Source organism: Pseudopodoces humilis, chromosome 3 (assembly GCF_049639895.1).
Source record: "Pseudopodoces humilis isolate 2021_Gansu_Grassland_sample_001 chromosome 3, ASM4963989v1, whole genome shotgun sequence".
Lineage (NCBI taxonomy): Eukaryota > Metazoa > Chordata > Aves > Passeriformes > Paridae > Pseudopodoces > Pseudopodoces humilis.
The window spans coordinates 77976299-78001040 of NC_142202.1; the positions used below are offsets into that span (position 1 = coordinate 77976299).

Below are 24742 nucleotides of genomic sequence, written 5' to 3' on the forward strand. Positions count from 1 at the left end.
AAGTTTCATCTGAACAATCTAACTCTTAATCTCTTAATTTAGGGCCCAGGCATTTTGACCCGAGCTGTTTTCTCAAAGTGCTTCTTTGAAATTCTAACTAGCAGCAGCAAGACAAGGCAGTGGGATGTGAGTGGGCTTCCTGTCTTGTCATCATCCCATGTAACACTGGGAGAATGGATGGAGAGAGCACAGCAGCTTCACAAAGTCAGCACAGCACTGTGGACCAACCTGGCTGTCTCTTCAATGGCAGATTTTAGGTATTAAGAACTCTCTTCCACATATATGATATTTAAATCAAGCATGTTACAGAAGGTTGCTTACTGTGTGTAAATGTTTTCTCATTCCTTTTTCTCCAGACAAACAGATGCTAGACTGCAAGGAGTAATGCTAAGCAGACAGCTCTCTGCCCTGGTACATCTGATTCCAATGGCTCTTCATGAGGAATTTTTGGAGTGCTGTGAGAAGCTCTTCCTCAAGGATGCTGTTGCATATGAGTACCTTCTCAAGATACTTGAAAGCATCACTGATCAGGAATTACTTCCTAAAGAATTCCTGTTTCTTCTGCTCACTTGCTTGCATCAGTTCTATGGGGAAGGGCTTCAGGAGTTACCAGAGACAGCTTGGCGAGGAAGCCTCTGGGTGAGCCTTGGCTTGGTGCAAATCCAGATGTGGCTTCCACAGACCAGGTTTGATCCAGCTGTTAAAAGAGAATACAAGCTCAAGTACTCAAAAGAAGAGGTGAGTATGAAGCCAAGTTGGCTTTTACCTTTGTTATGCATAAAATCAATGCAAAGGAGTTTGGCTTGGTCATGATTTTTAAACTGTATAGCTAGAAGTTCGTTTAATTTCAAAGAAGTTGATGTACCTCCTCGGTTACTAAAATCAGAACAGCTGTGAATGGTTTATTCTTTCATTTTTAGTTATACCAGCTGGAGTGTGAATGGAAAACACATGATTTTTCATCTGAGCTACATACGGGAAAAAATATTGAAGATGAAACAGTCAGCAACTATATTCATCCCCATATCAGGTAACACCCAGGCACTGAACTCATCTCTTTTAGTGTGGACATGTCATCTTTGTGTGCTCAGGCTCTGAAGCTTTACAGTTTTTCTCTCTTTCTGTAGAAACTAGAGTTGTTGGTTTAAAAGTATCATTTTACATATTGAGGTGGTAGAGAAGAAGCTGTGCTCTTTATGCTGTGTGGAATTGTCTCTTTGTACTGCTGTAAATAGGACGAATAAAGCAGTGGCCATCATATATTGATTAAGTTGAAAACATGCCCAGAAATAAAAACAATGCCATACATTTAAATTACAGTACTTTTCTTACAATGTGAAAATATTATCAGTCAGTTGGAATGAGATGGATTATCTATCTCTGTGGTTTTTCAAGGCCATTATATGTGCCAGTGCTATTTTGCAGAGTTCTTCAGCTGATATTACTGGGGAGAAATCTTCATGTGTGTATTTTAGCAATAGCCTTTGTGTATGTTGCTGTGGATTAATTAAATTTCCTACCACATAGAGTACACTGTTGACATGCAGAATCTGTAGCTACTGTTAATTTGTTTGGGGCTTTTTGTAGTTCTTTTTTATGAGAGGGACTTGAGGAGGAAATTCTAATCAAAGAGAGCTTTCTCCTTTCTGCAGCCTTCCAGGTGTGTTCTGTGTACATGGAGATAAAAACTATCTATTAGTCATTATTTTCCACTTTTAACAGGATTTTTTGATTTCATTATTGTACACACAGAGGACCTGGTAGTTCCATGCTACTGCTTAGAGGATGATAATCATTGCAAGCAAGTTCTGAATGTCTCAGCAAGTGGGCTGAGTATTACTGATTGCTTGTGGTAATATTATTTTTTTCTTCATTCTCACAGTGCTGTCAGGTAGCAAGAAAAAAAGTACTTGAAGTTTGTTAAGAGGCAGGGAGAGAAGAAATCTATGCTGTGGGCTATAAGGCCTGTCCCTTTTTTTTTCCTTATTTGCTGTTTCACACAAACTAGCAGAGTCTTTTCTGATGAATCTTTTACTGTACCCTAACTGCTACATTAGATCTATTTAAACATGTTTGTATGAAACATATTTCCATGTCTAAACTGGTCAATGTTATTTCTTAACAGGCTGTTGCATGAAAGAATGCAAAGGTTAAAGGAGCAAATTAGCAGTCTTTCCAGAAGGAAGGCCTTCAGGCCCCCAGCTCCACTGTATGATTGCTTATACCAGGAGGCTCACCAGTACATCAACAGCATAGCACAGATTTCCTCAGTCCAAGACCTTCTAGCCCGCCTTCTGCAGTTCCTCCGTGGAGAGAGACCTAAATCACTGCAAGCCATACAGAACCTGTTAAGTGAAGAGGCATCGTGGCAACAATCACACCATCAGTTTAGAAAACACCTGGCAGAGGAGTATGCTGCATTCCCTGATGCCATCATTCCCCTCCAAGCTGCCATCCTGCAGCTGCAACATGGCATGCGATTAGTGGCTTCTGAAGTGTATGCAGTGCTGCAGAGCTCTGTGTGCCCAGCTGATCTCACCAACCTCCTCACTTCTTTGCTGGCATTTCCTTCTGTTGGCTGTGCCTTTCCCACTTACTTTGCTCGGGCAGAAGTTTTATGTTCAGTGAATTCAGTTGGGGTACTTAATGGACTTAAAAAGTTCTCTCTGAAGCACTCTGAAGGAGGATCTGAGGGAGCTGAGCAGCCTTCCCCAACTCTGGAACAGCTTCTGGTGAATGCTTTGTTGCATCTTCGATGTCATGTACTGTCCAGAGGAGAAATGGACCAGAAATCTCTGCAGCTCTTCAGACACCTATGTCGGGTAAGCTCTGGATGCCCATAACTGGGAGTCTTGAACAGAACTTGTCCCCTGTGGAAGACATAGATCTGTTAAAACAGCTCTAGAGGAAGGCCACAGAAATCATCAGGGGGCTGGAACACCCCTCTTGTGAAGAAAGCTGACAGAGTTGGGGTTTTCAGCTGGAGTAAGAAATGTCTCTTAGGAGACATTGTTTTGTGGCTTTTCAGTATATTAAAGGGGTTTATAAAAAGGAGGGAAGGAGGCTTTTTACAAAGGCTTGTAGAACAAGGCATAACAGTTTTAAACTGAAATGCTGTGTCTCATTGCAACAGTGTCATGTCCAGGGAGGGTTCAGCCACTGGTGACCGAAGTGGGAAATCAATGAGATGGGTTTCCATTTGGTTAAACTCAGGAATACATTTATTGGGGCATTACCAACACAGGAATTAACCCAGCATACACCAGAGACTGAGAACCCAAACAGAGGCAGGGTGGTGCGTTTTATGGGGTAGAGCAAAGGTGGAGCTCAGGGTCTGGGTCTAACAGGGACACAGCAAGGGAGAAGCCCCAGGGGCACAAACCAATAGGGTTACAATAGGAGGGGTTAATGCAGCAGAATACAGTGAATAGCAACACAAGAAGGCCAGAACACCTCACACTCCGGGCTGACACCCCATGAGGGATTTGGGAGTGGGGCAACTCTTCATGGGCTTATAGGGCACATCCCCCGAGGCAGAGGGGTGGAATCTACTCTTCCTGGGACATAAAGCAGCGCCCCTCACTCTAACACTGCCTAAAATCAAATCCCCGCCTCTTTGGGTGGGGGCACTCCACACTGAAAGAGAGGGTAAATCTGGATCAGGTATGAAAATAATGGTTTAAAAATGTGTATGGTGAGACACAGGAACAGGATGCCTAGAGAAGGTGTGGATGCTGCAACCCTGAAAGTGTTTGAGAGCGAATAGATGGGGCTTCAGGCAACCTGGTCTAGTGGAAGATGTCCCTGCCCATGGCAAAGGGGTTGGATTAGATGATCTTTAGAGGTCATCCTTATCTTGATAATTATTAGTATGATGTTCTTAAAAATATTAAATTTTTTTCCCAATTAATTGTAAAAGATAATCTAATATACTGGGTTAACTTGTTTGAATTTATCAAGACATGAAACAATAGCCTGTAACAATTAGCAAAGATTTTATTTATGTAAGAAAAGCCCCAAACAATATAAAACCCAAAAATGGACACACACACAACAAAAACACACCCCAATGCAAACTTTGGAGAGAGTTTCTTTATAAAATGTTTGAGAAGGGGGACTAGAACTTGGTCAAGTACTCTGTTGCGTATTGTCTTTACATTTTCCTCATTAGCTTGTTAAGAGGGCAATTCACAAATGTTAGATGGCTTTGATTTATACTGTTGTAGACCGTGGAAGAGGAAAGAGCTAAGCAAAATAGATGCTGCCCCACTGACGGAATAGGAGATGATTTTAAACACTACCTTGTGTAGCGGCATCTTGCTTTGTGTTTCCTTAGGCAATTGTAAATGAATGGGATGAACAGGAACGCCGTGCCCAAGAGCAGGAGGCAATGGAACGCAGCCTGTACAGATACAGGAGTAAAAGTCATGGGAAAGGACGGAGCGAGGAAGAAGAGGAAGAAGAAGAATTTAAGAGGAGATTTCCCTTTCATGAAAAGGTAATAGCTGTAACTCCGTTAAGAAACACAAAAGAATGACATCTGAAGTTGCTCCTGAAAATAAATGCTATAAATTACATAAGGAATGAAGCAGTTTTTCTTTCAACCAAAAGCCAAATGGGGGTAGATTTTGATAGGTATTAAGTTATATGCTTGTGGTTTATTTTACCTTCTGGTTGAAAAAAGTTTTTGGATTAATTTCCAGGCTTGAACTGTACTTTGGGTGAATAAACCCAAATTATATAACTGAATGATAATATAGTTACATGTAAAAAGCTGGAATTTTATTTATTTAGCAAGGTCATCAGATGTTCTACTACCTGTGGAGAGGGCTGATGTCCTTGATTAAATAAAGCAGCTGGGACAGAATGGTTCAGGTCCTCAAGCAACCACACAATATATTGAGGTGGTTTATCAGCAGACACAGCTGCTGTTGCTTTTTCTGCAGAAGGGTTTTGTTGGCAGCAGCTCAGGGATGACTGTCCTGCACTGTTGCCTGCTGTAGTTACGCCCTGAAATGTTGTGTACACCTGTGTTCAGTTTCAGAATGGCAGTCTGGCTGCAAATCATTGCAATGCCAAGAAAAGCAAAAGAGGAGATAGGGAGGGGAGGCATTAAAGGAAGAAATAAAAATTTACTTTTGATTATCATGTAATTTGCAGGACTTTGAAGATATCACAGCTCAGCCAAGCCTAGAAGAAAAAATGGAAACTGAAGACTCAGTGGAAGACCAGCTGGATGTTGACAGAGCCCTTTTGTCCAAAAGCTCTATGCAAACAGTAATGAAGGTTCATCAACAGTTATGCTTAAGCTTTGCTCGATCCCTGTGGTATCAACAGAGTATGCCTTCTCATCAAGCCAAGCATTATTTCAGTACATTTATTTCCTGCTATCAGACTGGTGCATGCCTGGTGTCACAATTCTATCCTTTAATGGGTAAGACTGCTAGCAGTATTTCAGATATGCAGGTTTAGATTTGTAATGATTTATTTCAAAACAATTACATTACAGGTCATGAAACATACCTGTTATGGGGGAACGGCAGAAAACTGAAAATTCTTTCTCCAGAGGATTTGCCCCATGTTCAGAATTGTCTTGTGGAATGCTTTTATTTTTATTCTTCTGTGCATTTTTAAAATAACATTTGGTAATATAGAAGACTAACATAGTTTAAAAATGTATTGAAAACAGAGTGAAATTTTGATCACATTGGTCTGGACAGTCCAGTGGAAGATAAAGCACTTAAAGAAATTTCCCAGAAGTAAATTTTGCAATGAAGTTTATTTATTAGAAATTTAGCTTATATGTAGAAAGTAAAAAGAAAAAAGATATTTTGGTGGTTTTTTTCCACCCTGAATTTTGGAAAACTTAACATGTAAATTGTTTTAACAATGTGTGAGAACTTGGAATCGTCACTTGTTAAAGCGCAGCTGTATACTTCAGTTCTGATCTAATAAATGCATGTGTGCAATTAAGATGAAGCAGATAAGGGCTGTTGTTTCTACAGTACCTTATTTTTGTGTTTGCACCTGAGCTGTAATGTACGTGGGAGTTTTTATATGTGTTGGATTACTTTTCCACAGAGCCTTGCTTTATAGTATTATCTTCTTGATGTAGATTTATATACAGAGGAACTGTGTTCTTCTGACAGGATTACAGCCTGCCTTTATGATGCTCGTACTTTCATAGAAAACTCTGTTGAAATAGAGAATATAAACTCTAAGTTTGTCTTGTGTTCTCTACTCCATCTCACTGTTCCAGTTGTATAGTCTTATATCCTTGTAAAAAATAACATGCTAAGGCCTGGGATACGGGGGGGAAAGTCCCCAACTTTATCTATTCAACTAAAAAAAGAACCAATTCCTTACTTTCTTTCCAGGTGCTGAAATGAATGACAGTCTTTTGGGAAGCCAACTTCTGCTGAGCACTCTTCTTCACAATACCTTTTTTGAGGAAGTAACTTCAGATCTTGTGCTTCAGCAAGATGGTCCTTACGACTTCTATCAGCATCCCAATATTCAGCAAGTCCGACAGTGCCAACCTGTACTTGACAATTTTGCTAAAGAAATAAATGGGCTACTGCAGGAATGGCCAGAGCATCCTGTACTTGTACAGGTAAAAACACCTCAACAAATATTTGGGGGAAACTGGAGCATGTTTGGATTGCATTTAAGTGTGAATATTTGTATAGATATGCATAGACATGCGCACACCCATTGATATCCTTGCCTAGGTGTTGTCTGTATTACTTACGCTGATGTTTTGAAGTCATACCTGTTTATTCATAAGAGGTATAGGTATTATTGTGTGTATTACAGCTGTTCTGTTTTAGTTATGAAATGTTAAGTGGGATTCTGCCAAGTTTGAACTTGGGGTTTTAAGTGGTCTTCAGTCTGCCATAGCTCAAAGATCCCTGAGGTCTTGCTGTTTCTATGCCTGTTTTTTTCTGAAGTTCATTCTTTCATAATGCTTTAGAATAATTATTTTTAGTTCCTTTTAAAGCATCTGTGTTGTCCTCAGGTTACATTTCTTGGGATAATGTAGAAGCTCAGATTCCACAGGAACTCTGCATTAGGTCATTTGTGCTCCCTTCCCCAACTGCATTGGCCTTACTGAACTCCTAGTGAGCTTATACTAAATTGAGGAAGCAGTTTAAAAATGTAAAAAAAAATAATAAATATAGAAAATTCCTATATCTTGTGTGGGTCGGTTATTCTCATAGAAATAAACTCAATTTCATGGTTTCTTCTGTTGAAGTGCATTTACTAAGGGCTCAGTGTTTTTGTTTTTATTCTGCAGCTGTTAGTTGTGATGGACAGAATCCGGAGTTTTCCTCTTTCTAGTCCTCTCTCAAAATTTCTGAATGGCTTGGAAATTCTTCTTGCAAAGGCACAGGTAAGAAGGCGGCGAAGGGAAAGTTAATTTTTCTCTATGTGTTTCCTTACCTATATTTGGTACCATGTTACAAACACAGTACGTGAAAGCTGACTGCTTGTCAGGATTTGGGGAAGTCAACTTGCTCCATGCTGAAAGTTTAAAGAGCAAGAACCCAGTAATCCAGAGTAAATGCAACGAGTTATGCCAGGCAGTGACTAATTTCTGGCTTTGTGTAAAGGGGAACTCTTCTTTTCTAGGACTGGGAGGAGAATGCTTGTCGGGCCTTGTCCTTGCGGAAGCATCTTGATCTGGTCACACAACTGATTATTCAGTGGCGTAGATTGGAGTTGAAGTAAGAATTGTCCTTCTATGCTGCTTTTCCTTAGACACTGTAAACTTTCATCTCCACATGGAGGCACATTCCAATAAAGAATTGCCTTAATTGTGGAACATGCTTCTGTTGTGGTGAAAATGTGTAGGGTAAAGAGACCACCACCGAGGAGCTGTAGTGCATCAGAATGAACATGTCCAGGCTATGGTGACTCTACGTATCTGCCTCAGGAGAAGTAGAAACAGTATTTCCCCAGTGCTCTCCTGTTTGAACCCTAGGGTTTCCTCAGCCTGCAGGGTTTTGTCTGTTTAATAACCATCATTAAATTGTCCTTAAAAGTTATTGTCCAGTTTCCTGTTTAAGACCATATAAAATTTTTATAGCCACAGTATGTCACGATTAGGAATTCCAGAAGTCTACCTCTATTTCTGAGAAAATAAACTTTTGGACCTGCCTCTGATGGATTTTGCTGTACCCTCCCTTCTTTTCTTTCATATTAATAATGTTGGCACAGCAATGATCCTCAGAAGTTGATTCTATATATTAAGCTTATGTGCAGATTCTTTCATCTGCTAAATTTTCCATTGGTTTAATAGAAACAGAAAACAAATTTTTGTTGTTTTGAACCCAAACTACTTATGATATTTTTAATTTATCTCTCCTTTTTCTTATTGTTTTTAGCTGCTGGTCAGTAAGTTTGGACAACATTATGAAGCAGCATGTGGACAAATCCACAAAGTACTGGTTCTCAATCTATCAGATGATTGAGAAGTATGTTCAAGAACAGACAGAGGCAAACACAGAAGGTAAGCTGGCCTTAAAATAAATGTGATGCAGTTCTAGTAATTACTGAGGATGTATGATTAAGGTCCTAAATGCCAGAATTTAACAATGCACTTTCAGGTATAGTTTTTGCCCTACAGTAAATTCCAGTGTAGGGTTTTCCATATGGAATGAACTTTGTATATATTTCTGAAACCACTTGTGGCTCATAGGGCTTGTGTTGTAATATAAAGAAAAGATGTCTGTAAAAAGCATCTAAAAGAAAGTTGAATTTTGATAGCTGTACGTCATGCACATACACACATTTCAAACAGATTTGGAGAGTGGGAGACCTCCATCTGCAACTGGAAAAGGCATCTCATTTTTTTAGCTGCAGAAAGTATAATTCATATCCCAGCTGAACTGCTTTTTGACATTCTGTATAAAGCCTAAAGAATTCTTAGAGTTAGTTGTTAGCAAATCTGTCTGCACGTGTTCATGTTACATAAAATAGCGGAATGAGGGGCAGCACCTTCCCTCCCCCAAATTTAATGGAATTGTAAAGATGAAAGCACTATCCTCTGGCTTGAGGCCAATTTTCCAGCCTCATGAAGATTAAGGCCCTGCATGAGTTTCAGATCCTTCGGTTGTATTGTATTTCCAAGAGGACAACATGACTACTTCCACCCATAATACTCCAAAAACACTGTATTCTCTGCCAGATTATTCTGATCTATTTCTGTCCTCATGACTTTGAGGAGTTAAGGAACTGGCTGTGTGACTTATTTGTAGTTGGGCTCATCATGACTGAAAAAGCCATTCATTCATAGAGAATAGCAAGTATTCTGTAAATACTCAATGGATTCTGAAATTTGACATATAAATTACCTTCTCAGTCACTATTTTAATGCTGATTATTGTTCCTTTTCCTTTCTTCCAGTGTGGTGTTTGTTGGTTTTACTTATTATTAAACCAGATTCTTCCCCTATCTGCCCCTTTCCTATTTTGTTTTGAACATTTCCTAATTGAGACTTGATATTTAATGGAAAGTTATAAAGACCAGACAACAATTTTCACCTAGATCTTCTGGGTTTGTTTTTTTTTTTTTTTTTCCTCTCACTTTCTTTATAAATTTCTGGTGCAATGTTCAGGAGCTGAGCAAATGGATCTGAAAACGCTGGTCAGCACATTACAGGCTTTCATTGAAGGCTCTACTCTGGGAGAGTTCCATGCACGGCTCCAAGTACTGTTGGTTTTCCACTGCCATGTCTTGCTGATGCCTCAAGTAGCAGAAAAGGGTAAGTTGTTAGCATTACTTGTGTTGAGCTGTCTGTACAGCAATCTTGCCATCAGGTGTTCCAGACTTTCCAAATAGCTCACTGAGCTCATAAATAGAACAGTGGGGCTGTTTTACTGTTTTCCTGTTGGTCAGTTTATCCCATCTTTTGGTGTTGCTAAACTTCCAAAAAGAACTGGGATGTATTTATTGTAATGATACTGAAAAACATCCTCTTGTAAAAGGACAATGCAATGATGACGATTATTGTTATTTTCTGTCCCTTTTCCTTTCTAGATGTTCTGTGCAGCATCCTGTGGAATCTGTACAATTACTATAAGCAGTTTTCAGAGTGTGTTGAGGCCAAAATTGCTGAACTTCGTCAGCCCATAGAAAAGGAACTTAAGGTGAAAGGAAACTTGGCTCGGACAATGTATCGGTCTAACCAAAGGAGCAGTGGGGCAGATACTATTTGAATTTGTCTATAATAGTTCTGTTGGCCACTGAAATCCCTACTAAAAATAACATTTTCTTTGGCAAGAATTAATTCTTGAGGTGGGGGAGGGGTTGATTGAGAGCTTTAATGTTTGATCAGTCCCATTTATTCTTGAAAGTTTCTACCCAGGGGTGAAGCCCCTGTGGATTTCACAACATCTGGCTATGCAGCAGCTTTTATGCAGTGCGAATTTGTATGTTAGTAAGAATAAGATGTCTGTGCAATAACTTGCTCACTTAGTAAAATGTTTTGCATTTTAAGGCTACCAGATCATCGTGGCTGATTAGGTTTAAAGATCATCTTTGATGTGGGACTACTTCATTTCACTTATATAAGTAATCCCATTGATTATTTATTTTCCTATAGGAGTTTGTGAAGATTTCCAGGTGGAATGATGTCAGCTTCTGGGCTATAAAACAATCAGTTGAAAAAATACGCAGGTAAGTCAGAAGGAAAAAATTCTGCTCCCTTTTTTGAAACCTTCCTTCTAGATGATTTCTCTGTGATGTTATATTTGAATACAGAAATGTTTCTTCTGCTCATAACACAGTGAAAACCTTTATTTCCAGCAGCTGAGAGATTTCCAGGATTACAAAACCCAGTAACGTTTTTGCTTTCATTTGGTAATTAGAACTCTCTTTAAATTCATGAAGAAGTTTGAAGTTGTTCTGGATGAGCCATGTCAGCCTGCCCTGGTGGAAATTGGTAAGGAAGAGCAGCTGGACTGCATGCAAAAGCAAGAAGAATCTGATGACAAAGAAACCAAAATTCAGCGGCTAAACAACACATTAAGAAAGGTTCTGTCTGCTAGAACAGATGTTACCAAGGTGACTGAATTAGTTATTCTAAGTGTGGGAAGAACAGTTTCTTTATTCTTATCTATATGTTGCTTTTCACTGATTTATTATTTATTTTTCACAGGAAAATCTTATGTAAGTGTCAAATCTGTTGAATATATCATAATTTTTTTTGGTCTTATTTGTGTTAAGTATTATGCAACACTGCAGATGGATGGGAATGCAGCATGGAATGACAGGCATGGTCTGTACCAATCTGGCACTATAGCTGTGCTCTAATATAGGGATGAGGCAGTTACATCTCCAATTTCCTTACATATTGTCTGCAGCACTTTGTCTGCCTGACATACATGCGTTATGATTTTTCTCAAGTGTTGATGCTGAGCTGATGAAAGAATCACATGAACCTGTTTTGGGGTTTCATGAATGCAGAATTTAGCCCTTTCTTTAAAGTGATTTACTTTTAATGATCAAAGGAGAGCTTTGAATATGCATACATAATTTTCTTCCATTTTTTTTCAGAGGGCACTCCCAGAATGTCAGGGTGTCATTACATTTCATACAGAATCTCTTCAGTATCGTCTGTCCAAGCTGACGAAAAAAATGAAGAAAATGTGTTCAGCAGTTACAGAAAATAATTCATTGTTAAACCTGGTGGAAAATCTTGACCAATTCACAGGTTAGGTTTTCTTGTGATTTCCATACCACAGTTGACCTCTATAACATAAATGGAACAAATCAGGAAAAAGTGCAGATGTATAGTTGTTTTCCTAGAGTGTCTTCCCACCAGAGCTGCTTTTTTAAAATTTTCAATCTCATACTTTTGTCTACTGTCTTCTATACAGGCGGTATTATTGTTTCTGTAGCTGAACTGCAAAATTTAACATTTGATCAGACAGCAACTAAGGAGAAGCAGAAATCAGAGGCAAAGCATATCCAGATGCAAAAGCAACGGGCTTTGTCGGATCTCTTTAAAAGCCTTGCTAAAACAGGTGAGCTTTAACTAAAAATGGGCTTGGTTTAAAAGTACAGAGTTTTTGAGCAATTTACTGTCCTTGCCAATGTATCTAAACCCTCCATAATACGATTTAAGGTAGCACCTTTACCCTCCTCAGTCATCAGCCTTTTCATGTCTTAAAAATGATTCCTAACTCAGCTTTCTTTAAGGACATGGCAGTGAAAAGTCCTTAGTGTACGCAGGTCTAGTCTTACTTCAGCTGTGTTGTTCAGCTCAAGATAGCTCAGCTACAATGTGTTACATTGCAAAACTTGCAGCATGTTCAGAGACTTGTCAAAATAAGAACATTTGATGTCTTACTACCAACTGTACGAGTGACACTTTTCATATAAAAAACGGGGGCATCAAAGGATGTGTGCTGTAATACTGTTCCAGGTTTGTCGTACCGGAAAGGTCTGTCTTGGTCACGTTCAAAAGATTGCCAGGAAGTTCTCTACCTTCGTCCACTGGACTTGTGTAGTGCATTGGCTGCAGTGAATTGTACACATGAACTGGATGCCACGTATGTACACAGGACTTTTTACCCTCAGATTGTGTGAATTGCTGCTGTATTATATAGAATTTATGGCACGTTGATTTAGATGGGGATTTCTGGATAGTAATTAATTTAGGATTGTGCATATTCCCTTCCTCCCATTCCTTCTCAGTTTGATATGTACAACTGAGCAAGGATTTGGGGTTTTTTTCTTTTTTTTTTTTTTTTTCTAAATTTGCACTTTAACAACTGTACCCTCAGTTTCATTCTTTCCATTAATTAGATTTCAGTTAGCCCTCCACTGTCCAGCCTTGCCTGCGATGTTTTTCTAGCACTATATTGGTGTAAACGGCTAATGATTTTATTGAAGGTGAGCTGTGATTTTCAGGGATTACTTCATTGTTCTGTCTCCATTAAATAATGGGATATTTCAGGAGAAAATACATATACTTCAGAGTGGGCATTACTGGAAAAACTTTTCTTGGGGGAAAAGATGTTTTTTTTCAGATTTTTTTTTTTTTAATTTTTTTTCTGTCAACAAATGCATTTTTGTCATTGAGACATGCTGGTTATTGTCCTGGGATGTAAGCATTTATGTATCAGGGCAAAAAGAAAGGCTTCTGTATGAAGCTGGATTTAGCAGCATGGGGGGAAGATAAATAATATCATTATTAAAGTACTAAATGGTAGTCAAAGATAGAGATCTTGGTGCTGTTACTTAGGGTTTCCTTAGAATTTATTTTTTAAATTAAATGTTTTCTTAATACTAGAATATTTTTAGAGAAGATAAAGATTTGCAACATCAATGCATTTTCAGAACAATAAATTTCAGGCAAAACTGTTGGGATGAAGAGCTGACCTGGTGGCTACAGCATGCTGAAGTACTTTTTAATACCATACTTCTTTGTGCTCTGCCAGGTTGCTGACAGAGATTTCTTCTGCCTGGGATGGATGCCAGAAGTACTTCTATCGGTCACTTGCACGTCACTCTCGGCTCCAGACAGCATTGTTAGCACCTGCCAAGGTAAAACCAGCAAATTAAAACCAGAATCTTAGTTCTATTAATTTCATTTTACCAGCTTGGACTGAAATTTCGTAGTAGTAAAGAAGTGATGGGTGATAATGCTATGTTATGTAATATGATACTAAATATGACGCTTTCATACCACTCATTGAATGCAGCATGTTAAAACCTGCTGTTTTATGAAGGGACAAAATCAGTTTGCGGAAAGGAATTAATGATCTGTTCAGTGTTTCATCCCAGGAGATCCCTAATTGCTACTTTCTGTGCACAAACGAACTCATGAAATGCTGAATCCAAACTTGTAAGGAAAATAAACCAAATGTCATTCAGTGCCCTTGAAGAAATCAGTTGATATTTATAATTGGGCATAACTGAAGTCAATGTCCAACACAAAAAGTGCTAATATATTTCTTCTTTTAAAGATTGGTCTACAACCAGTAGAACAGACAAATGAGCTCAGCCAAACCAGAATCACTTTTCCAGAATTTCAGAAAAAAAAGCATCTCTTCCAGATGTTCTTCCTCTCACTATGCTTTACCCCTTGTTTTACAACATCATCTTGTACAAGTCACTCCTCATATTGAATACAAATAGTGGAACGTGACTGTGATCATTTATGCGCTGTGTTGTGAGCATTTATTCTGAGCTTTAAGATGTCATCACTTCTAATGAAAGGAGTGAAAGTAAAGGTTCTAGAATTGATCACAAATGTAAAGCATTTACACTGGTATATCTTCAGATATTAATCATTATTTGTATAAGGTAGATCTAATACTGGAACTAAATTTCTGATTAGAATTGCTGCAGTGGAGTGAAATGCAATGTGAGTATTGCAGAAGTTACTTGAAAGGCAAATTTGGAATATATGGAAGATGCAGAAAAGATGCAGATGGGGAAACTAATAATTGTAACTCTAGTCTGCATATTAAGACTTGTTCAATTAAACCATAATATTTCAGCCTGCTCAGTGAAATGGAGACACAGAGACTGCTGATGTCTGGTTGCTCATCTAACTGTTCCTCTCCCACTTTTTCTGTCTGTTTTGTTTAGGATATTGGACTAGGTAGCATTGAACGATGCAAAGGGTTCACTGCACACCTCATGCAGATGCTCGTGAGACAGAGGCGATCTCTTACTGCACTGACAGAACAGTGGATCTTACTCAGGTATTTTCCATCGTCCAACATTTATATGTTGGCAAGAAGTTTTGACAGTAAGCAAATCAGTTCAAGAAAGATGGAAAATAAGGTAGCAGAAAATAGCAACTTCTTCCTCTGGTTCCCTGCATTTCCTCCCCTCAAGCCTAGATAGAAAAGATTTAATTTTATCCTATTACTGCAGCCGGTATTTTGGAATCAAAATAATTTTGTAGAACAAGTAAGGCATATGTATGTAATAATTCCTGTAGTTAATTACACAGTTAAACCATTAAACTTACAGATTGTTATATCTCTCATTTGGTATTGGCCTCAGTTAATTTTGTTTACATTTAAGTTGTTGGCTTGACCTGGGGCAAATAAATGATCTGGGGGGTATTTTGAGCCAAAATAAATAAAGCATCAACAGCTCACGAAGAAAAATTCTAGAAAGGCAGGACATACTGGATGTTGTGTCAAAACTGTAAAAGGAAAAGTATATAAGAATCTATCTTACTTGATGTGATTTTTCATTTCATTGCTTGAGTCATCAGAGTACAGTCATTGCCAATGCCACCTTTGTTGAGGATATTTGTGCTCAGCACTCTGTAGTCCATAAAACATTTAGGAGTCAGGTTAGGAGCTAGTAGCTTTGTATGGAGAAGGAATTCTGGCCTGGAGATTACTGGTGCAAAATTTATTCTAACCCCAGGAAACTAAAAAAATGAATAAACAGAAATCCCAACTAAATAAACTCCTCAGCTTTACAGTCATGGGAACAGTAAAAATTTCAGGACACTTATCTACGTTACTATGTCTTTCATAGCAAATCAGATTCCCAGGGCTTTGTATTGTTTCATAATTCAGGGAGGGGAAAAAAAAGCACTAATTAAACAACCTTTTTTTAAAAAAAAAACTATTGATTTAGTTCTTCCAGGAGAAGTTATCTAGATTTTTTTTAAAAATTAATTCAGTTAAAGGTAGAACTTTCAAAAAGGAGGTACTACATAAAGCTTAGTGTTTATAACTGCTAATTCTTTCTTCTTAACTAGGAACCTCCTGAGTTGTATACAAGATATAGATTCTAGGTTGACTGCTGACAGAGAATACAGTGCAGCGTTTCCTCCTCAAGACAGTATTCAACGCTGGACAGACAGACTGCAGCAGCTTTGTATGCAGTGTATGATGGTTCTCGAGGAGCTGTCTTGGTTTATCCAGTGCTGCCCAAAAGAAGAGTCAGCCAGGTGCAATGACAGTGAAAGGAGCGATGTCAAAGACAGCATTCCTCAGAGTTCAGTACCTGAAATGGGAAATGTTCTTGTGGGAATACCTGACCTGATTCCCTCAGATCTAAAACACCTGTCTCCAGTAACAACTGAGCAATTGCCTCCTGGATGCAGGATGCGAAATAAGGATCAGTTGTGGCTGCAGGTAGCTACACAATTGACTGCAATGATGGCAAATGTGAAGGCCGTGAAAGCAGAAGTGGACAGAGTAAGACAACAGTCACGGGAAACCTCCTTTCATTCCTGGTGAGTTCTACACGTGAACATCTCTTTTATGTTCACATAATATGTGTGAAGTAATTTTGAAAATTTTTACCTATGCATATATTGAAAAGTGGGCTCAAATACTCTTCAAACATTTTCTGTTCATTTTTTTTTTGCAAAATGCAATACCTCTTTAAAGAAATGCATATCTTCTCCCACTCCCCTGACAAGTTAAAATAATTTCCATCTCAGCTTTCCACTTTATCTTTGGTCTCTCAGGATTTTATCTCCATAGCTCCTTAGCTGAGGTGAATTTCAGATATAAATTGAATGAAGAAATTTTCATTTTAAAAGACATTTTTAGCCTATCTAGTAACAATCTTCTGATTTTCTCTCTGCTTCAGTGATTATAAATGCACAGTAAATAGAAGCTTGTTGTCAAATATTTAATAAATAATTAACAAAATATAAATAATAATTAATAATTTCAGGATTGCTATATGCTGCCTCTCCCTTATCCATGCCCAAGAAGAGGTTTAATCTTAAATTGGACTGTTTGTTCTTCTTTCAGTATTATGGTATTTCTGTTGCAGGAGAGACTTTGAAGTTTGCACATCAGCTGTGAGCTGTTTGCTGGAAGTCTCAGCCCAGTTACAAAGCATAGAGTCCCTGTTCCTTCCAAATGGGCAAGACAGGGAAGCTGCAAATCAGATGGCCCTAATCAAGAGCCTAAAGTATATACAAGAAGTCATCAATAACACATCCTCAGACTTCACAGTGTGGAGAACACAGCTTCTTGCTTCTGTGTCAGATTGCGCAGGTAAGGATACCTTATTTGTAATGTTGGTAAAGACACAAGAATTTATTTGTTTGGTTATTGCTGAAGGTGGCCCAGTGCTCCTTCTGATATCCAAAAACTTCATTAAATTAAAACTTGCAAAATTTAGTCCAGACTTTATTTGTGCAGTATAATTTTTTTACTACCATCTCCATTAGTGATGGATCCTTCACCATAGTTGTAGGTCATGATTAGCAAGGAGATTTTGGTAGAAGTGTGTAGTAAAAGTTGCATAGTGCTGTCATTGTCCTTGCATAAAGGAAACATAAGAACCTGTAATCTGATGTGTTTCCATGTAAAACTGCCTGTGTTATGGTTCAAAAGGAAATCAACAGTTGTCGGATGAAGAGTTTGTGGAACAATTCTCAACAAAAGTGGAAACCGTTATCCGTGCTGTTCTGTATGCTGTTCAGTGTTTGGTAGAGAGAAAACAGGAAGGTGGAAAAGAGGAGGAAAAATCTTCAGAGGAAAATGGTAAGTTACTCAGTATACTTGAGGGGGGAGCAGAAGAGTTTAAACCACGCAAACCTTAAAATTTCTTAAATACTGTGTGTCAGAGGTACCAATACATGAGGAAATTGCAATTTTATTAGAAATTGTCTATTTAAACAGATAGGGTAGATATTTCTAGATTGCTTGCTATAACATTTTTAGAGTGTCTGACTTGATCTCCATTCTTTAAATATCTTTCATACAAAGAGGATGCAGCCTTACTTGATGTGATTAAAACCGGACATATAACTAAACTTTTGTATGAAGATCTGTCTGCTGATTTGGAGTCTTTACATGTGCAGAAGGCAATTTTAGGTGTTTCAGAACTCCTGGAGATCCTGAAATCTTACAGGGAAGACTGCACTTCATATAAACATAAGGTAACATTTTTCTTTTCATGAGTTTTTTGGCTTAGGAGTCTCGAGAGATTTGGAATTGTCAACTACTTTGGTGGTTAAACGTGCATTGCTTCTTCTTGCCCAGTGCCTTAGAACTAGAAGCATTTGAGAAACTGGACAAATAAAGGTAGTCTTCTGTAATGCAAAAGCCAGATATTGCTGTAGTAAGAAGACAAAGTTTTTGTGAAAAATCTAGAAAAACCTCCAGAAACATTAGAAATTGTATTTAAACTTGTACTTAAACTCACTACTGGTATTTTTGCACTTTCAGTCACCTCTTTGAGGTGCCTGTCAGTAAGCACAAATAATGACTGGCAGCTGTTTTTTTAACTGTAGTTCTTCAACCAGTCCTGCTATTTGCTGGTGCGTCTAAAGCCCATGCTCTGCAAGTATTCAGACCTCATCCTGTTCTACCTCACTGTTTCACTGGCATCTCACAGGAGTACTGGAAAACTGCTTTCTGTTCTAACCAGCATTTTTACAGAGCTTGCTCTAAAGGTAAGTTATTAGAGGTAACTGTGGATGCATGGCAAACATATATTTAATGTGTAAAGGTCTTGAGTAGAAACTAAGATGAAAAATGTGCTAACTACTGAGGAAGATTTTGAGTTTCTGTTTGCCTTTGCAGGGGTTTTGTCTGCCAAAAGAATTACTTGAAGATGAAGCAGGCGAGGGAGCAACAGAGTTCCATGACTATGAGGATGGTGGTATTGGAGAAGGGGAAGGCAAGAAGGATGTGAGCGACAAAATAGAAAGTGAAGATCAGGCAAGTGTTGGGGGTTGATCTTGTTTAATTGAAGTGAAACTGAAAAAGTTCTTGAAATCCATGATGTGGATGTCTTGGGTAAAAAGAAACATCTAGTTACCTTCAGTCTCCTATTTATGTTGGCTTTTATCAGTTACTATGTTGCCTATCAGCTTATACGTATTGTTGAGATATTGTTGTGATACTTAAGCTTTTAATATATAGGCAAGTTCCATTGTAATTTTTGTCTTTACCAATGATTTAGATAGAAGACAGTTTTCGAAAAGGTGAAGAGAAGGAGAAAGAGGATCAAGATTCTAAACCAGACATTGAAGGAGAAGACAATGCAATTGAAATGTCTGAAGACTTTGAAGGAAAGATGCATGATGGAGAAAGGGAGAAAAAAGGTTTGGTTCTTCCACTATGGTGAACTTACTAAAAAAGTTATAGATCAGTCCAGTAACGGTTGATGCTTTTCTACAACATGTACACGTGTGTTTTTTTCAGCATATATCAATTAATTGAAAGGGGTGATGAAATTAAGGTTCAAAGTATGACTGCTTATTTGCTTCTAAAGTTAACAAAAACATTTGCTTTCTCTCTTCTGTACTGAAACACATTCTGAACTGTACACAGAAGATGAGGAAAATTCAGATGAAGAGGAGGAACTGGATAAGCAGATGGGCAATCTTGATAATGCTGAAGCCGATGATAAACTAGATGAAAGGCTCTGGGGGGATGAAGATGATGATGATGATGAAGATACTAGTAGTAAAACAGAAGAAACTGGACCAGGAATGGATGAGGTAATAAGGAATGGGGTGGGGGGGGAAAGTATTAATGGAATTGAACTCTGCTAACTTAATGTGACCTAGAAGCGGAATTGCCTCTCACAGCTCTTTGCCTTAGAAAGGGACAATTTCAGGGAATAAGTTCTGTTGAGTGTTGTCTTTTTTCTTCTGTAGGACATGATGTCACTGAGACTTTGAAAAGCAAGTAACATAATTTAGTTTCTTTTGGATTTATTAATAGGAGGATTCAGAGCTCGTTGCAAAAGATGACAATCTGGGGACAGGAAACACAGATAATAAAAAACAGCCTCCCAAGAATAAGGAAAAAGAGCAAGAGGAAGAGGACTGTGGAAATACAGAGAAAATCCATGAACAAATTGATGAGGTAAAAATTATTTGGACTACATGGAATTATGTTGCTGTTAAACCACATCCTGTTTCTCATACCATGTGTTTCTGAGAATTTGAAATGCTTTTTTTTTTTAATAGTGAAACACCCTGAAAAAAGTCAGTTCATTTCAGAACTTAAAGTAAACCACACTGTATCCATTACAATACACTTTATTTTCTGATTCATATTCCAGAAAGGATTATTTTGCAGTATCTTGAACTTGTAATGGCTCCCAAAACATGCTTTAAACTGAATTGATGTTTGATGGACAAAACTTTAAAACTCTAATTCTGTTGTATTTAGAAACAGAAATACCTTTGTATGCAAGACTACATTTAGCATCTCCAAGAGTGCATATTCTGTTTAGAATGTTTCAGCTAGGAAAATTGGCTTTCGAGCATAAAGCATGCTTGTTTTAAGTACCACCAATTTATGTAAATGCATTTGCTGAAATTAATCTTTCTGCTCTTCATCCATTCCAGTGTACCACTGGAAATCCACTTTTAATTGGTCAGAATGTAATATTGCGTACAGTATTTCTTTGTCCTAGAGAATACAGTACTATCTTGTTTCTTATTTTTGCCTATCCTTCCACGTACTCCATGCCTGTTATTTTTTTCCCATTCTCTTCCTGATAGCGTGAGTATGATGAGAATGAAGTAGATCCTTATCATGGCCAGCAAGAAAAGGAGCCTGAAGTTGAACCTTTGGACCTTCCTGATGACTTGAATCTGGAGAGTAATGAAAAGAGTGATGATGAGGATGAAGGTACAGCTGAAAACCTCTACAGATTCCTAGATGAAAAGCCACATGCAAGTGGTGGGGACAATCAGATCACAAGCCCTTTTTGTCTATAGAAAGGAGAGGTGGTGGAAGGATTCTGTATAACCACCAAGAAGCTGCAAATTAATTTCTGCATCTAAATACCAGCATACCAAATGCAGGCCAGACAAGTCAGCATTACAACATTTTCCTTTACCTGCCTTTCATGCATACTGTGGAGCATGCTTTCTCATATTATCCAAGTGATACAGCCTGTCTTATGCTGGAATCTCCTTATTTAATTGTCCAGTTGTTTTTGTGGTTTCATGCTTTTTCTATTATACTTTCAAGTATTTGTACTCTTAAAAGTCAATTGACCCTCAGAAATATTAGGTTAAAGGAAATTAATAGGAATTCATCCTGCTTTTCTGCTATCTAGAAGTCAGTTGTGACTTGTAGGAATTATCTGGCTACAGAAAATACAGATTCTGTGAATAGAACTCAGTATTTTATGGGGTTTTGATAGGCTGGGCAGTTTTATTCCAAATAACAGTAATATTCATTGTCTTTGTGCTTCACTGAAAGTTTTATATACCTTTCTGATTTTTTTTAATTGATTTTTTTTTTAATCCAGAAGAAGAGAATGATTTTGAAATAGAAGAAAAACCTGTGGATTTCAATGAGGCAGAGAAGACGGAAGAACAGAATGAAGAAAATACTGGTGAGACAGAAAAAGATGAGCAAGATGCAAAAGCAGCTGAAGAAGGCATTTCTGAAGACAAAGAGGAGAAGGAAGATGAAGGAGACAAAGATGCTCATGATCAAGAAGAAAAGCCAGGGAACACTGAGGATGCAGAAGAAGAAGAGGAAGAGTCACAGCCACCTGATGAGAAAAAAAATGAATCTGCTGAAGATAAGGGAATCCCTAATGAAGACCAAGGCCTTCAACCTCAGGTACAGGGTAATAAATAAAAGTGTGATTTTTTTTTTTTTTTTTTTAATTTCCTTATACAAGATTTAAGAAATGGATGTGCTCTGTGGTACTCTGAAACAAATTTGACATTGAATAGATACAATGTTAGTGAGAGTCTTCATCAAGATAACAAGAACTGTGCTTGTTAAAAATGTTTTTCTGCTATCTGTGTTCCTGCTGCCTCCTCAGCCTTGTGTTAGAATGGAACAGACTATTTCAGTTGGAAGGTACCTACAGTGATCATCTAGTCCAACTGCCAGACCACTCAAGGGCTGACCAAAAATTTAAGTATACTATTCAGCACATTGACCAAATGCCTTTTAAACACTGATGGCTCAGGGACTTTGATCACCTCTCTCGGAAGCCTGTTCCAGTGTTTGACCATCTTCTCAGTAAAGAAGTGATACTAAAGTCCTAATGACCATTCCCATGCATCCTATCATAGGGTACCAGGGAGAAGAGATCAGGATCTCTATGTCCCTTCCTCAGGAAGTTGTAGAGAGCAGTGGGGCCACCCTTCAGCCTCCTTCTCTCCAAACTAGACAAGCTCAAAATCCTTAGCTGCTTTTTATATGACATTGCTTCCAGCCTTGCACCACCTTTGTTGCCCTCCTCTGGATGCATTTCAGGACCTTCACACCCTTTTTAACTTGTGTGGCCCAGATGTGCACACAGCACTCAGGTGAGGCGGCACCAATGCTGAATACAGTGCATTCACCACCACTTCTGTGTTGCTGTGTTTGATGCAGCCCAGGATGGGAATTGCCCTCTGGGCTGCCAGGGCTCAGTGCTCACTCTGACTGAGCCTGCTGTGGGCCAGCATCCCCAGATCCCTTTGCAGAGCTGCTCTCCAACCACTCTTCCCCCAGTCTGTACTTGAGCCCAGTGTTACTCTGTCCTGGATGCAGAATCCAGCATTTGGACCTGTTAATAAACCTGTTAAATATCGTCCCCTTAATCATAGTCCAGTGCCCCAATCTGTCCAAATTCCTTTGCAAGAGGCTTTTGTCCTTCAAGAGAGCCAACAGCACCTCTCAGTTTGTATCAGCAAACTTGGTAATGGAGCATTCAACTCCTGCATCTAGATCATTAATAAATACGTTAAACAGAACTAGTCTTGGAGATGAACCCCGAGGGACATCACTGGTGACTGTCACCAGATGAAGCCCCATTCACTACAACTATTTGAGCCCTGGAATCCACCCAGCACACTGTGAATCCACTCATCCCACAGCTGGACAAATTGTCCAGAAGGATGCTGTGAGGGACACTATCAAAAGCTTTACTGAAAATCCAGGAAAACTACATACACTGCCTTCTCTTCATCTGCTAGGCCGGTGACCTTATCGTAGATGGGGTATCCAGTTAAATAGGCTTTTCCCTTTGTTAACCCATCCTGTGTCTAGTAACTGTATTTGTCTTTAAGTGCCTTTCAGTAACACACAGTTCTCAATGTTTTTTAGAATGTTAAAATAATCTGGTGTTATTTCAGGAAGAGGAGGATAAAGATAATTCCGAGATGGATGAACAGATCCCTGAGGCTGAGGAAAGAATGGAGCATGAAACACAAGGGCAGACTGGGCAAGAAAATCTGCAGAGTGACAGTGCTGTTGAGCTGGCTGGAGAGGCTTCGGAAAAAGATGAGTCTAGAGAGGTAAATTATGTGGAAGTGTCCGAGTTAAAAATGCTAAATTTGTGAATATGTTTTCAAGTCGAAAACAGGGAACTGCTGCGATAGTTTTTAAGAGCTGTGTATAAGACCTTAATTTATGCCAGTTATAAATTTATTAAAAAATCTTAAAGACCATGTAGATACCCTGCATTTTCACTGCTATCAAGGTAAGTTTAGGGTAATTGTTGAACTGTAGAAGTGCCTTGTCTGCTCTCCATAAGAATTTTACTTGCAGTTGTGAGCCATTGATCATTCAGAGCAAAATGTAGCAAAGCATTGCAGTTTAATGTCTGGAGTTTGTTTACAGTAGTTGCTATTTTTGGCTACACTTGAAATTAATATTTTTTTTTTCCTTTCAGGAAAGTGGAACTGGAGCTTCAAGTGCAAACCAGTCAGAAGGCCATGAATCCACATGCATGGCCCGGATGGCTTCTGAGAAGCAAAGCAGAAAAAATACACAGGTTCATCTCATTCTTTTAAGTTTTTGTTTAAATGTCTTAATATTAACCAGCAAATAGGCAGGACTCAGTTTCTCCTTGTTAGAACATTGTTCTTATTAGTGGTGGGTTACCCCTCTCTTGAAGTTCAGGGTGTTAATTTGTTCCTTTTCAGAGTTTCAAGAGGAAACCTGGCCAGGCAGACAACGAGCGCTCAATGGGAGATCACAATGAACGCGTCCACAAGCGATTGAGAACCATGGAATCCAGCAGTGAAGCAAAGCAGGATACAACTCAGCCTAAACAAAGCGTAGAGGAGGCTGATGCATTTGAACATATTAAACAAGGCTCTGAACACTATGATGCACAGACATATGGTACAGTGGTATTTCTGTGTGTAAAGAGTTGTCATTGCAGAACCAAATCCTGACACACTTGTGTTTGCTGTAGTTTTTTCTGTTAGCTTTTTAAAGTTACATTTAACAATCCTTGCTTTGGTTAAAGATGCAGCACCATTTCACTACATGAAGTATTCCTTGGCACTCAGATTCAAACTAATACTTCAAATAACACTTTTGAAAATACTGATTTGACTTACAAAAATGGATTTTATCTTAATAAATATCCTTATAATATTTTCTTCAAATCTTACTTCAGCTAATCAAGGCAATAGTTTACTGACATGACACAGCACAGAAGAGTGAAAGATAGAACAGGGGTTTGAGCCTCAGATCCCTTCTAAGTTCACTGTAACTGATATGAAGTGGCCTTAGAATGCAATATTTTTTATAACTTGACTACTTCTCTTTCCACTTTCCTCTTGACAAGTATTGTTATCTTTGTGCAGATGTAGCTAGCAAGGAGCAAGAGAAACCTATTATACCTCCTGAAGAAAAGGAAGAAGGAGACTGTGAAGATGCAGCAATGGAAACAGAAATGCAGGACGAGGATCTCAGAGCAGTAGACACTGAAGAGCTGAAGCCAGAGAAAAAGAAGTCTACTGCCACTAAACCTCCTGGTACATTAACTTGATAAGCATTCTAAATACATGCTGATATGGATC

General features: G+C 38.5%; 1 protein-coding gene across 1 annotated transcript in view; it reads left to right on the forward strand.

Moving 5' to 3' along the window:
* Window positions 1-24742, forward strand: part of MDN1 (midasin AAA ATPase 1) — a 91983-nt gene that overhangs the window by 56833 nt on the left and 10408 nt on the right. Inside the window, exons 60-93 of the mRNA XM_014263277.2 lie at window positions 43-257; window positions 357-738; window positions 921-1030; window positions 2126-2822; window positions 4337-4498; window positions 5161-5434; window positions 6378-6613; window positions 7298-7393; window positions 7633-7727; window positions 8388-8512; window positions 9620-9766; window positions 10042-10151; window positions 10607-10680; window positions 10872-11067; window positions 11560-11716; window positions 11883-12029; window positions 12431-12557; window positions 13449-13554; window positions 14605-14720; window positions 15743-16222; window positions 16774-17000; window positions 17343-17492; window positions 17718-17890; window positions 18245-18406; window positions 18537-18674; window positions 18919-19060; window positions 19290-19459; window positions 19686-19829; window positions 20474-20603; window positions 21232-21551; window positions 23063-23224; window positions 23602-23703; window positions 23855-24056; window positions 24527-24697. Coding sequence (XP_014118752.2) covers window positions 43-257; window positions 357-738; window positions 921-1030; window positions 2126-2822; window positions 4337-4498; window positions 5161-5434; window positions 6378-6613; window positions 7298-7393; window positions 7633-7727; window positions 8388-8512; window positions 9620-9766; window positions 10042-10151; window positions 10607-10680; window positions 10872-11067; window positions 11560-11716; window positions 11883-12029; window positions 12431-12557; window positions 13449-13554; window positions 14605-14720; window positions 15743-16222; window positions 16774-17000; window positions 17343-17492; window positions 17718-17890; window positions 18245-18406; window positions 18537-18674; window positions 18919-19060; window positions 19290-19459; window positions 19686-19829; window positions 20474-20603; window positions 21232-21551; window positions 23063-23224; window positions 23602-23703; window positions 23855-24056; window positions 24527-24697 — 6445 coding nt within the window. The remainder of the gene's footprint in view (window positions 1-42; window positions 258-356; window positions 739-920; window positions 1031-2125; window positions 2823-4336; window positions 4499-5160; window positions 5435-6377; window positions 6614-7297; window positions 7394-7632; window positions 7728-8387; window positions 8513-9619; window positions 9767-10041; window positions 10152-10606; window positions 10681-10871; window positions 11068-11559; window positions 11717-11882; window positions 12030-12430; window positions 12558-13448; window positions 13555-14604; window positions 14721-15742; window positions 16223-16773; window positions 17001-17342; window positions 17493-17717; window positions 17891-18244; window positions 18407-18536; window positions 18675-18918; window positions 19061-19289; window positions 19460-19685; window positions 19830-20473; window positions 20604-21231; window positions 21552-23062; window positions 23225-23601; window positions 23704-23854; window positions 24057-24526; window positions 24698-24742) is intronic.